Below are 14,048 nucleotides of genomic sequence, written 5' to 3' on the forward strand. Positions count from 1 at the left end.
AATACTAGCCAAGTCCTAACCACCATACAGAGAGAGAGAGAGTGTGTGTGTGTGTGTGTGTGTGTGTAGAAATAAACTGTCAGCAACACTTTGATATATCAACACGGGACTCATTGACGTCCTGAAGTCTTGAAACTTCTTTATGCTCAGTGATTGAAAACACAGGTTGGTTATCGTATGTATTAACATCTGCTGTGTTTTATTTGGACCACAGTGGTGAAGCTGTTAGTTCTGACTGGACCTGAACGCAGCGGTAATGGGAGAGAGGACTTCCTGTGATTTCTCATGAAAACACTTAAAAAACGCCAAATTACCACCACGGTGTACTTTAGCATCCTGTCCTGCCTCCTGCAGAGTGTCTCAGTAACAGACTCCTGTTGTGTCCATAGACTGTGTGGTTGTGTGGTACATGTGTGAAAGGGCGACTCCGGATGTCCGGACCTGATTCTCCGGGAATTGTCTGGAGAAAACAGGTTCGGTGAGGACGGGAAGTGTCATTTTTTAAGCCAGATGGAACTAATTTTGATCCACATTTGGCAAAATGTTGAAAAATAGCAAAATTGTCTGATCAGATCTGCTCCATTGTTCAGGTGCCGACGTTTACATTCATATATGTTTTCAACTAGAATTCAAATCCTATTATTTTATTATTAATATGAGCACCAAGACAAACTCAATGCCTCGCTTGACTTATAAATGCCTGAATCGTGAGAACATTAGTTTAGTTAGTTTGACCTCTGAGCTTCCACACACCAGCAAATATACACTACTCACTAAAAGTTAGGGATATTCGGCTTTCAGGTGAAATTTCAGGATGAACCTCCACCAATACATTTCCTGCTTCAGTTAGAATTGGTATTTAAACAGTCCTCCTCATCCTGCTGTTCACATTCTGACATCATGAGACCAAGACGACACCTAACAGTTGATCAGCAGCACCTCAACACTGGAGGCTTCAAACAGGAAGTCCTCAGACGGAGGTGTTCACTGAGCTTAGAGGGTCACAGAGTGTCATCAGGAGGTTGGAACAGTGATACAGAGACTGGAAGAGTCACAGAAAGGAGAGGAGTGGACGTCCTTTGGCCACGTCCCAATTTTATATTTACCCTCGTTTACCCTCCACTGTTGTTAGATTTTCTTTCAATAAATTGTTTAAGATGAATAAAATTACCAGTGCATGCTTCTACTTAAATGTCCTACTTTCATGATATAATATCACTGTAGCATTCACTTTTTACATTTTCCATATATTTCACCTGAAAGTCGAATATCCCTAACTTTTTGTGAACCCTGTATTTGAACATTGTCCCGTTCTCTGTCTGTGTGAGTGTAGGAGCTGTGTGAGGACCCTCACCTGTTTGTGGATGGCATCAGCGCACACGATTTACATCAGGGACAGCTGGGTAACTGCTGGTTCGTGGCGGCGTGCTCCAGTTTGGCCTCCAGAGAGTCTCTATGGCAAAAAGTAAGTATATTTTTGTGTGTGTGTGTGTGTTTACTGTGTTTTAAGTCACCCACCTATAGTATACGCTATGTTATATGACCAGAAGTGTGTTTGGGGTCCTCTAACTATTTAATAGTCACTGAACGATTCAAAGATTATTCGAATACCCCCAACCCCCCCTCACCCAGACACACACACACTACTGTGCAGCCAGATACATTGTTTATTTAATTATCAGCCATTTTTTCAACTTTATCACTGAAGCATGTGTTACTTGTGGCAGAATGACACGTTTGAGTTGGAAGGAGAGGAGAGCCGGGATCAGAGCTAAGCTAACACAGCTGCTACCTAAAGCTGCTTCTAGCTAATGTCCGGTCACGGGAAGATCGGCTGGATGAAATGAAACCATGAAAACGTATTAATCTACCGCGACTATTCAGATATCTGAAAATCATGGCCCATCCCTACTGAGGACAGACAGGAGGATGTATGACACACGACGCATCATTAGGACCAAAAAATGGCTCAACAGCAGCTGATGACCTGCTCACATCACGTTCTGTTCATGTGTCTGTGTTCGCCACAGAAACGGCGTCTAATCCTCTTTATACAAACTCAGAATACGTCTAATGGAAAGTCTCAAAAACTGTGGTGCCTCACTGCCACCCTGCAACCAATCAACTAATTAATCTACTTTTTAAAGAGAGTGTTTGGACAAACTAGACTATTTCTAACTAAGAGTTTTAACTCTCCATATATTGGAAAAGAGAGAAGTGCATGTAGAAAATGTTGAAAAAGGAACTTTCTGTGCGCCCAGTGGTAATTATTCCATGTTTAAGTGTTTAAGTGCCCATTAGTAACCAGTAACCATTATGATGAGAAGTAAACACCAGAGGACTCATTAAAGCACCACAAATGCCTGCTTGGTCTCGGCAGACTATCAGTCAGTGGAAGCCTGATTGCTGGAGTCTCCCAGGAAGCACTAAGGCCGGATGGATGTCCTGCCTTCTGTCATGTGTTTTTGTTAATGTCTTTCACACGGCTAAACAGATATAGATAGACAGAGAGACAAAGAGACGGATCGATAAAACCGTTTCATACCGCTTTCTAACTCCCAGCTGTTCCAGAGATGCACTTTAGTTTGCTGTGAGGGAAAACAAGAGATGTTCTTCTTTCTTTATTAATCAGGAGTCACTGTAAATAAATAACTTAGCTTATAGGGATGACAGCTACAATGATCAGCAGTCTATATGGATCTTCAGGCTTCCTTTACGGCGTCGACTATCCTGTCCTGAAATACCTGTGGTGGAAGTCGCCCTCATCTAGCAGGTTGGTCACGCTCAGTCAGCCGATGTAAGAAATAGGAAAACTGTCCAATTCATTACTTTATACTCATCTAATGAATATACAAATGGCAGTTAGATGGTCTTTTGCAGAGAAATAAAGAAAAGTAGAATATATAATAATGCTCTGTCCCCTAATAGGGATCTATTTGACCCTGAGTATCTTTAAATGTCTGTAAAAGTATTAAGTTTGCCGTCACAAATCCACTACTGCAGCTTCAGACCAAAACTGTTGGTGTCTTGTTGTTAAATATTATGTGAACCGCACCGACTCTGGTGTTTCTGGAGTCGGGATTATTCCGAAACGTTCTCTGGCATCCTTTGCGACAGAGGAAACAAAGTGATTACCGAGGTTTTAATGGGATTTGAAACAAGATGCCTCTGCCTGCTGTAGCGAGACGGCGGATTGTGACAGCCTGCTCGGAGGGAGCGTGCACATACCGGCGTGCTTACGCCGCATCCTCCCCTCCGCTTACTCTCTGCTTCTCCACACAATCATCTCCCAACTCCTTAACCAATGAGGAGCAGCTTTATTGTGTTTTTTGATGTACAGGGTAGAATAAAGACAACTCCCAGTAGACAGATAGATCCATATGATATGTGGCTGCGTTTAAAGAAATATTCAGTGTGCAACATTTTGTGAAGCAGGTTTGTTTTCTTTTTTTGCCACCTGAGACCAGACAGGAGGCTGTTGCATCACCGAGGCATTGTGATATCAAATGTCGAGTGTACTGTGGTTCAATCCGAGTGCTGCCGGCTCTACTGTAAAGTGGAGGAGTTCGACATTTACGGGATTGCACTTATTTGCTTTCAGGCGAAGAGCTGGATGAGTAAACACCGCTCTCATATCAGCTGGTTAAATGTAAGGTTAGCTTGGCTCAACACAACTGGACTTGAAACTACTTCTTGGTCACGCACAGTAACTTCCTGTTGCTGGCGCCGCTCGTCGCCTGGCAACTGCTCAGAGCCAAGAACCAGTCGGGGCCACAATGAGCCGTAACGCAGCAAATTGTCGTCTTTATTCCGGCGTTTTTACACGGATTAAATAAACAAGACGTGACATGTTAATTAGTGAGCTTTAGACGTGCTCGTAGGCGGATTGTCTTAGCTTCTGACAGCTAGCTGATTCTCCCTGCTTCCAGTCTTTGTGCTAAGCTAACCAGCTGTGGCCTTATATTTAAGACACAGATACAAGAATGGCTCAATCTACTCATTTAACTCTGCACCAGAGAGCAAATAAGCTTATTCCTCATTACACGTAAGATAAAGAGCCAAATGCTGTGCTCTAATTTTGCAGCCTTGTTAAAAGAATGAAATGATTACGCTAAATCAAAAGACGAGGGAGAATCCCAACTGTAAAACATGGTGAGGACCTTATGTAATTGTCCTGCAGGCTGGATCTGGGCCCCAGAGGCCTGGGGTTTGTGACTACTGCTGGATGCTCTTGGTTTTTAGCTTGAAATTAAACTAAAATTCAAATTTAGAGTGTCCATTTGTTAGATCTAAACAATAGTGAAAGTCTGTTGAAGCAGCCTTTGTGCAGAGAAGTTCATAATCTACAGGCCACTCGCTTTACTTCCTATGAAAGCAAAACAAGTAGTCTCACAGGAGCAGACGGTCCCCAGTGAAACTGGAGCGCTGGTACAAAGCATTGTTATTTTGCATCGCTTTTGTACTCGGTAATTTCCTGCAAAACACTGCCAGACTTAAAAACACCTTTCATTTAGCCCTGGAGCTGCTGTAACTTCTGCTTCTAGTCAACACACTTTCTGTTTAGATCTTACCAAGGCATCTCTGTTCACCATAACTTAATAATAAGGTGGTCAATGAGCTAATATTCCCCAAATTTATCCATCCGTTTGATTCTTGCTCAAAGGGGGGACTGACGGTGTGAACAAAAGGACACATACCAATGAGGACACTCAATGATAAGTTATATTTATGCATTCAAGGCTGTAGACGGGATCGATTTCATCGAGACTCCTGAGAATGAGAGACCTATTTACCAGAGAAAATGGAGGTTTCAGACAGTTAAGGTGGCAAGTTAGTTACATGTTTTGTCTTGTTTGCGAAACGAGTCTAATACCTTCTGACATCTCAGTTATTTTCTTTTCTCTCACACCTCATCTGGCACGCGTCTTCTCATTCGCCGTCACAGTTGCTGCTTCATCCCCCGTCGCAGTGTGAAGCGGTGAGCCTGCAGCAGGAGGCTGGGAGATGAAATCCACATGCCTCCTCTCTCCTGTTTGTCAGGGTCACCATGCAAGACGGAGACGGATGAGGCAGCGGGAACCTGTTTCCCCTCGTTCGCTGGGGAATACTCGCACACATACACACCAATACGCACTGTCTCTATCCGTTAGCTCAGGGGGACTAATGTTGACTAAACCCGTCAGGGCAGGCTGTTTGTCAAAGAGGAGGAGAGGGAGAATAACGTCATTGCTCAACATGCGAACCCAGAAAATGATCAGTATTCAAACACTGATTAAGAAAATACAGATACACCTTTGTGATTTAGTGATTTATTTGTATTTAGATGTATTTACACCCAACATTAAAGGATACAAAGATACAACAAAGCACCTAACGGGTTCAGTAGCAGAAGCAAGTTTTATCTTTTTTTTTTATAAATGAGATCTGTTGCAAAAGGAGGAAGAGGAGGATGGACAGTTGGTCCGTTCAGGTTGTCAGGTGATGTGACACACTGTCATTTGCAGGGAGCCACTCTTATTAAAAGGTGCAGGTTTAACCAGGTGCAGGTTTTTGATTGCCAAGAATCAGCTGTCCACTGTGAAGGTGATGGAGCAGTCGACTGTCTCAGGGCTGCAGCCTTCCGCAAACGCAAACAGGAAGTACATCACCTTCCTTACCTTAGCCAACTCGGCGATCCTCTCGCCAAATTCGTGTGCGTCAGCCTCATAGCACTGGATAGGCACGTCGCTGGCATTGCTCTGCGCTCTCCAGAAAACCCCGGCGGGCTCCAGCAGCTGGCGCGTCATCAGGTTGGTGAGGTCAGGCGTCCAGAGCTGTGAGGTGGCCGTGATGGTGAGGCGTCCCACCTGGGCCAGCTCCACCCTCCACTCCGAGAAACCGAGGGACTGTTTGGAGAAGTCCAGTCGGTACACGGCCTCGTTGGGCAGCAGCAGGCGCTCGCCGTCCTGCCTCTTCTGGCCTCGCTGCTGCAGAGACTGAACCCTCAGGCGCATCACCTCTGTCAGCTGGTTGTCTGGCCGGAAGGGCAGCTTCAGCTCTGTAGACATCCTCAGACGGCACGGCGGGCTGAGAGGTCGATACCAACTGGGAGGCCGGATTAGATTGGCAGCTATGTCGAAACTAAGCGTCTTCACTTTCCACCTGTCCTCCTGCCGTGCAGTAACTCTTACTCTCGCCTCTGCGTTTGTACAGAAATGCATGTGTGCATGTGTTTGTAGCTTGGATTGGAGAGGGCGGGTGTTACACAGAAGCACAGAGGTGCTAGGCAACAAGATCTAATGACATTTGCAACCACAGCACAGAGTTTGCCCTCAGGGAGCCGTGCTTTGCTCTGTGTGGCACTCATTTGTTTGTCTCCTGTTTTTGCTCCGTTACAGATCCTTAAGTCGGTTACCTGACGTTAAGTCCAGTATTACCAAAAATACTAGACGGCACTTTAAATGTGAACATCCAAACTGTTTTGTAAGAATAAGGTTGCTCCTTCTCAATTCAATTCAAATTAAATAGTTTTATAGTTGTATGTACAGATAAAAACACGTTTCACCGCACAATGAAATTCTCAATTTGCCCTTTCGCCTTCAACGCAGCTTCAGGTTTAAAAAAAATAGATAAATAGAAAAAGAAAGCAGATAAATAAACAGTAGCTATACAGTAGACACACAAGATTAAAAAATATGTTCAAGAAGAAAAACTGTACACAAATTCAAGTCATAACTGCACACTGATTTATCCATTGCATAGGGAACTTGTGTATGTGTGAAAGAGGGTAACGGCGCCCAGAGCTGTTCCCCTACCAGACAGTGATCAATGATGGCGGAGTAGAACATCCTCTGAGTCCTCAGGACGATGTTGAGTGTCCAGGTGAGGTCGTCACTGATGTGGACTCCCAGGAACTTGAAGCTTCAGACTCCCGGATCATCGGGCGTTGATGCAGCCTCCTCATGCCCAGGAACATCTCCTTGGTCTTGTCTGTGTTTAGGGGGGAGGTTGTTGCTCTCACACCTCACTCCACCGGACTGGAAACCTCACTCCTGTCTCTTTGGGGGGTGCTAGTGAGGAAGTCTAATACACAGAGAGTGCAGTTGAAGCCCAGGTGAAGCAGCTTGGTGGTGAGTTTGTGGGGGATGACTATAGTCTATAAACAGCATCCTGATGTGGGAGTCTTTATTTTCGATGTGGGACAGCGCCGTGTGCAGCGCTGCAGATATTACATCTACACATGTAGCCATGTCCGGCCTTCAGGGGTTAGAAGATGTGCAGAAAATCTAAGGAAAGCATCGGTTTTTCATGGCTATGCTAGTTTATTGGATGGTACTGATCAACGTTAAATGACAAAAGAGTTCTCAACCCTTTTGGCCCTTCATCAGAGGTTATAACGTGAGGCTCATATCATCATATTTCTGCGTTGCCATAATTGCTGAAACTCCATTCCTGCAGCATCAGCAGTCCTTTGGAGCTACGAGTGATGAATCTAAGTCCGATATTCACTCTCCTTTTTTTTTTTTTTCCTGCCTCTTTAGCTGCCTGTCTGTCTGTCTGTCTGCCTTTTGGTGCTGAACAGGTAGCGTACGGTGGGTTTATCAGATGCTGCTGCTGGACTCTATCAGGCGAGGGGGAGGAGGGAGGAGTGAAGGAAAAGCCCTTTTATTCCCCTCGGTGTGCGTATTGACAGACAGCAGGGGAAGCCAAGGTGCCTTCTGCTTGTGTTTCTGGTCAGTCGTCGGGTCACTTACCTACCAGAGTTCAGTTGCTGCATAGCGACACTTGGCCCAGATGTAAGCTGAGATAAATGGAGCCTTTGCTCTCTCACTACTGGCAGTGCAGAGTCAGAGTAAGAAATAGCTGGGTGGAGTGCAGGGGAGATTGCCTCCCATAGGATTACAAAATGACTCTGAGGTTTCTGTGGTGCAGTGCTTTGTTTTTTTTGTTTTTTTTCTTTTCCCCCTCCTCCTCGTCTTAAAGGAGCTGTTGCTGCCTCACAGAGCCGGTCCTCCGGAGAGGCCAGATTCTCTCCATCAGCAGAGTGTCACCTCCTGTAGAGAGGGCTGACAGGAGCTGCTGTTAAGTTGGCGCACCTTGACATCTCCAAGGACACCCGCCGGAGCACTGTCAGTTAATTCACATGTGGTGTCGCTCACTGCATCATTCGCAGTTTTTATTGCCTGCCGTATTCGCACTGGCAGAGGTTTCACAGGTGCCCTTTTGCAGGTCGCCGCTAGGATGGGTGCTGTTATGACTCTGAGCCACAGTGGGGGGAAAACAACACTTCATACGCTTTAAAGAGCAATCACAACATGACGTCATTTAGAAAGTTACTGATGAACCCACTGACACGCAGCTAAAGAGGCAGATTTATTTTATTTTTTTTAAAAAGGAGAGTGAATATTGGACTTAGATTCATCACTCGTAGCTCCAAAGGACTGCTGATGTTGCAGGAATGGAGTTCCAGCAATTATGGCAACGCAGAAATATGACGATATGAGCCTCACATTATAACCTCTGATGAAGGGACACAAATACAGCAGACATGGCTTCTTCTTTTTAAGCCAAAAGGGTTGAGAGGTCTTGTTTTCATTTAACACTGATTAGTAAGTAAGCTAACATAGCCATCAAAAACTGATGCTTTCTTTAGATAACAGAGATTTTCTGCACGTTTTCTAACCCATGAAGGACGGACATGGCTGGGATAGTAACTCGTAGTAGTCCCAGGAAGTTATTAAAAAAGTCTAGATAAATGAGTGCTGTTATTATTGTAGCCACCTATTATATATGCTAGGTACTGCTCTGTGCTTATCTTTACTTTGCAGCAACGAGTCGACTTCTGATACCTGTTTGTGTTTTGATATTTTTGTCTCCCTTGCCAAAATAATCACTTCACAAAATGGAGGCTGGTTTATAGGGGCTTCACTGGACCACAGCAAATGAAACACACACACACACACACACACACACACACACACACACCCAGTCAAACAGTTATTACCTCTCACCCATGTCCTATTACAGCTCGATATATGACCGCGGCAGCCAAGGTGATAAATTTGTCCCCTAATCCTAAATGCATCAGCAGACATGAGGGTACGCTGTCTCACTCTGGCAGCCCACTCCACCTTGACATTATTTATACTCCACGGACCAACGGCTGTTTGTTTGGCTTACCTGCCCTCTCCTCCTCTCCCTCCATCCTCTTCCTCCCCCTCCTCCTCCTCCTCCTCCTCCTCCTCCTCCAGGTCATTCCCGACTGGAAGGAGCAGGAGTGGGATACAGAGAAGCCAGACTCGTACGCCGGGATTTTCCACTTTCGCTTCTGGCGCTTTGGTGAGTGGGTGGACGTGGTGATTGACGACCGGCTACCGACGGTGGACAACCAGCTGGTGTACTGCCACTCCAACGACAGCAACGAGTTCTGGAGCGCGCTGGTGGAGAAGGCCTACGCCAAGTTAGTATCAGTGCCAACAGTCACACTGATCCAGTTTTGGACCGTAAACTCAGTATCAGGTTTAATGACTTCAAACTCCTGCCTACATAAGTAGAAACTTTGAAAAACAATATTCATAAACACACACGGACTCGATTAGAAGATGCAATAACGTTGTGGATGCATATAACAATTATTTTCATCAATCATAATCTGCTGATAAGTTTCTTGCTTAATGCATTAATCAGTTTGTCTGTAACGGTCTGTCCAGAAACGGTGAAAAATATCTTTCCAGCTTCCTTCTGAATTCAAAGTTCAAATGATTTGTTTCATCAACTATCCAGAACCCAAACAACCAGTGAATCAGATATCAAAATAATTATTCTAATCAACAAATTGATTAAACAACAACATCAACAGCAGACTTTATTTCAAAGTGCTTTATGTGGTTAAAAACGGTTCGGGATGAGATGAATCAGCTTAGACCCTCAAGATGAAAACAAAATGAAGAAAGTTGTGAGTTTTAAGAAATGATTTAAAAGATGCCTCAGATGCTGGAGGTCCACAGCTGAGAGGCCCTGACAGCCTTTAGGAACAGGCAGCAGAGCTCTGCAGAGGACGCAGTAATTCAACAATGAACCCAGAGGCTACAAATCTGCTTTCAAAGTGACCAGTAAAATCTTAAAATCAATTCTAAAACTGCCTGGTAACCAGTGATGAGAGGCTAAAACAGAGCTTCTTGTCTTCCAGTGTTTGTTAAAAGCCGAGCAGCTGTGTTTTGTGTCAGCTGAAGGCGTGAGGCTGCTTTAAATGACCGTTTGTTGCAGCTCTAATGAACGTTCCCCCGACTCTCCTGCTCTCCCTGCAGGGTTTACGGCTGCTACGAGGCTCTGGATGGGGGAAACACTGCAGACGCGCTGGTGGATTTCACGGGTGGCGTTTCGGAGCCCGTGGACCTGCTGGAGGGTCAGATGGCGACGGACGAAGTGGCCCGAAACCAGCTGTTTGAGAGAGTTCTCAAAGTCCACAACAGAGACGGTCTCATCAGCTGCTCCATCAGGGTGAGCTCGGAGTATCTGACACTTTCTAGATCGTACCTGACTCTCTTTTTTTTTTTTCACTATTTGCACATATGAAGATGTAGCACTTAGTAGATCACCGCGTGCAGCATTTTAACGTTTGCCAGCATTGCAACACCTGTTCTGTGAAAATTGTCCAATCAGCCACGGCTGACCCGTCGTGCCCCGAAGCCCTTTGATAATCACAGCATAATATCCAGGGATGAAAAAGCTTCTGTCTGTTGCGACTGACTTTGTAGAAACGCTCACTGCCTGTATCTTGCAGCAAAGATAGCAGCCATCTTTAGAGCCAAAACTCTGCATAAATTCTTTCTGCAATTCATCAAATGCCCTTCAATGTGATGCAGTAATTTGTGTGAGATTACGTGAGGTACACACAAATGAACAGTGTGCACTTCAGATTCTTCCTTTTTGATGATAGTGTGCATGCCTTATCCTGTCCAAATTACTTGCATAAAGCCTGGTTGTCGCTGTGTGTAGGGAAGCACATGTACTGATGCAGGGATGATAAAGAATCTTAAGTGGGAAAAGAGTTTAAGAGGAAGCCACTGAACCCACTCAGGCTGACATTTTCTAGAAACCAAAGCAGTTTGAAGTGGAAGTGGAGTAGTACAAGATGAGTTTTAATTGAAGTCTTGTGTTCCTGGAAGCTGTAGTAGGTTGTTATTGGTCAAGACTTATTAGAAGGAGTATCCAGTAGTGTAATGTCTGAAGATGATTGACGGGGAGCATGGTGACCTTTCTTCAGTACTGAGATCTGGGTCCAGTTTCACAAAGGTAGACGTTGACTTGAGCCCTGATGAGGCCTGACAGTCTTAAAGGTCCCATATTATACAAGACACACTTTTTAATGTCTGTTCAACATAAAGATGCACCCCTGCTGTGCCTAGAGACCGCCAGACTACGAGGAAAGACTATTCCTCCTGCTCCTTCTTTCAGTGAAAACACTTTGTTTAGATTGGGCTCACTTTATGATGTCATAAGGGGGCTATATGTCCCGGCCCGCTGAACACCTGAAGCCACATTTGCCATCATTTTCCATCACTAACACCAACTCCTGGTGACACAAAGATGTCGAAGGCGAAAGAGAAGCCGCACGTTGTTTCTGTTCTTCTATTACTTTTGTGTTTGAAGTTTATTTTTATTCTGTGTGTAACAAAAAGCAATTTCCCCCTGGGGATTATTAAAGGAATTCTGATTCTGATTCTAAAACGAAGCCTTCAGACCAACTGCTGCAGCAGCCTCGTCTGTTAAGAGGGAAATAATGTGTTTTTTGTACATTAAACCATGTAAACATGTTCCAATAAGACAATAGTATGGGACGTCTAAGTAGCACTAATTAGCTCTGCCAAAATAAGATATTCAGATACAAGTCAAGTCGGTTTTATTTATATTATCTTAGACCCACGGTTTCATATGGTAATTTGGTTTATTTGAACTGCTTAATAAATGTATTCTCTGACAAAATGAGGTTTATATATTTCCTTGTTTGATTTGTCATGCATAAATCTTCTAGCTCCCTAGACCCTCCTCTGCTTCCAGCTTGTGTGAGCTCCAACTGTGTAGTGAGGAGAGATGACACCAAATGAAGATCAAGGCACTTTTATGTATTACGAGCTCAGGTTCTTTGGTAGCATACAAGTACAAGAGAACAAGGAAAATATCCACAGTCTCCACGATGTAAAAGCTTCTTTGTACAACAGCTGGTTTTCTGGTATGAGGGTAGTTTAGACAACATTTCAGACCAGTGGGCACCAGGCTGAGACATAGATACGATTCAGACAGGTGGTACCAATGAATCTATATGTATTTAATGTACAGACAACGTAGCGTCCTAAAAACATTCAACGCTTCTTTGACTTTCATTCAACGTTTCCCCAAACATTTCCTGCATCTGAATCACAGACAGTCGCCTAAATTATCTGTATTACCGTATTTTTCGGACTATATGGCGCACCGGATTATAAGGCGCATTAAGCGAAACAGATAAGTCAAACGTTATTCAACTCATTCACAATAACTCTCAACATTGTTCAGCTGTGACACATAAAATACAAAACAATACACTCACTTTTTCAGTTTGTTCCTCTTCCACAAATCCATCAAATTCTTCATCTTCAGTGTCTGAGTTTAACTGTCGGGCGGTTTTGGCATCAAGCGTGCCCGGATCCCTCTCGTCATTATTATTCATTATATATTATTATTTTGGGGTCCTTATACACACACCATAATATTATGTTGAAGCACAGTACGTGTTACGGTACTCCGCGAGGCTCCTGACTACGGTGGCTGTAATGCTCCGACAATCCATCAAGCATTGCGGCTTCGTAGCCTACCAAAGTCGTACTAAAACATTTTGACAGATTTTTGAGTGCCGTGTACCACATAAAATCAATTCAAGGTCAGTAAGCACAATCAGAATTAATACATAAGGCGCACTGTCGATTTTTGAGAAAATTAAAGGATTTTAAGTGCCTTATAGTCCGAAAAATACGGTATATTACCTAGAAAAGTGTGTGTTTAGTGAGCTTTATGAATAATGCTCGAGAGGTCGATGCAAAGAAATCCAGGACTTGTTTCTCTGCTCTCTCTTTGTTGAGAAAACAATCGTATGCCGTTTTATGAATTTCACTGTTTGGCCTTTTGGTCTTCTGTGTGGCGCCAATCTTATTCCCTGACGTCCTGCTCCAGCAGCAGCTAATTCACAATTCCTCGCTGTGATTCAGAGTGAGGCGCAGTTCAATTTTTAAATGATACGGCTCTTTTATATGCATGAGTTTCTACACTGGAGTGTCTATTATTCAACTGCAAGAGTAATGAGGCTCGGAGAATGTTACCACTACCATACAAAACCGCATTTTCCACCTTTATCCATTGTTTTTATTACTTTAGCTTGTAATTTTCAATCCTGAGGTGTTATTCTGGGGATGCATGAATTCTACACCTGTCCTCTGGGAGACCAAAGGCTGCTCTGCTGCGACTCTTTTTTCACCTTTCTTGGAAAGAAAGGAAGGAAAAAACAGGCTGGGATTAACAGAAGAGAGAGAGAGGCATGGTGGCTCTGAGATCTAAGTATCGTCAAGAGAGACCCCATTTAAAGGGCACCTGAAGATCTGTTTCCACCCACTGAACCTCCCTGTTTCTGCTGTTTTCCAGGCGACCACAGTAGAGGACATGGAGGCTCGGCTGGACTGCGGCCTGGTCAAAGGCCACGCGTACGCTGTGACAGACGTACGGAAAGTGCGGCTCGGTCACGGATTGCTGGCCTTCTTCAAGTCGGAGAAGCTGCACATGATCCGCATGAGGAACCCCTGGGGAGAGAAGGAGTGGAGCGGCCCCTGGAGCGACAGGTAACCACAACACTGCCGCCTGCAGGCGTGGATGAACCGCTGCAGCTCGTCCGGTCTTATCTTGTCTCATTGAGCCTTCTTCGTCCGTCTTATCCTGGAGGGGCCGACGTGGAACATTTCCAGAACAACAAAAACAAAGTATTTGTCCTCTCATAGGTGACCTTGTTGTGACCCGTACCAATTTAACCACTTTCACTAATT

At 44.5% G+C, this 14,048-nt stretch overlaps 2 protein-coding genes across 2 annotated transcripts in view; one reads left to right on the top strand and one right to left on the bottom strand.

Annotated features, from left to right (window-relative positions):
* capn5b (calpain 5b) overlaps nucleotides 1-14,048 on the top strand; it is a 35,581-nt gene that overhangs the window by 11,752 nt on the left and 9,781 nt on the right. Inside the window, exons 2-5 of the mRNA XM_070843734.1 lie at nucleotides 1,334-1,465; nucleotides 9,231-9,439; nucleotides 10,287-10,479; nucleotides 13,654-13,847. Coding sequence (XP_070699835.1) covers nucleotides 1,334-1,465; nucleotides 9,231-9,439; nucleotides 10,287-10,479; nucleotides 13,654-13,847 — 728 coding nt within the window. The remainder of the gene's footprint in view (nucleotides 1-1,333; nucleotides 1,466-9,230; nucleotides 9,440-10,286; nucleotides 10,480-13,653; nucleotides 13,848-14,048) is intronic.
* Nucleotides 5,565-6,047, bottom strand: ompb (olfactory marker protein b). The gene has a single exon (XM_070843735.1). The coding sequence runs from the start codon at nucleotides 6,045-6,047 to the stop codon at nucleotides 5,565-5,567; it is 483 nt and encodes a 160-aa protein (XP_070699836.1).

The sequence above is a fragment of the Pempheris klunzingeri genome, chromosome 14, assembly GCF_042242105.1.
Source record: "Pempheris klunzingeri isolate RE-2024b chromosome 14, fPemKlu1.hap1, whole genome shotgun sequence".
In the NCBI taxonomy this organism is placed as follows: Eukaryota; Metazoa; Chordata; class Actinopteri; order Acropomatiformes; family Pempheridae; genus Pempheris; species Pempheris klunzingeri.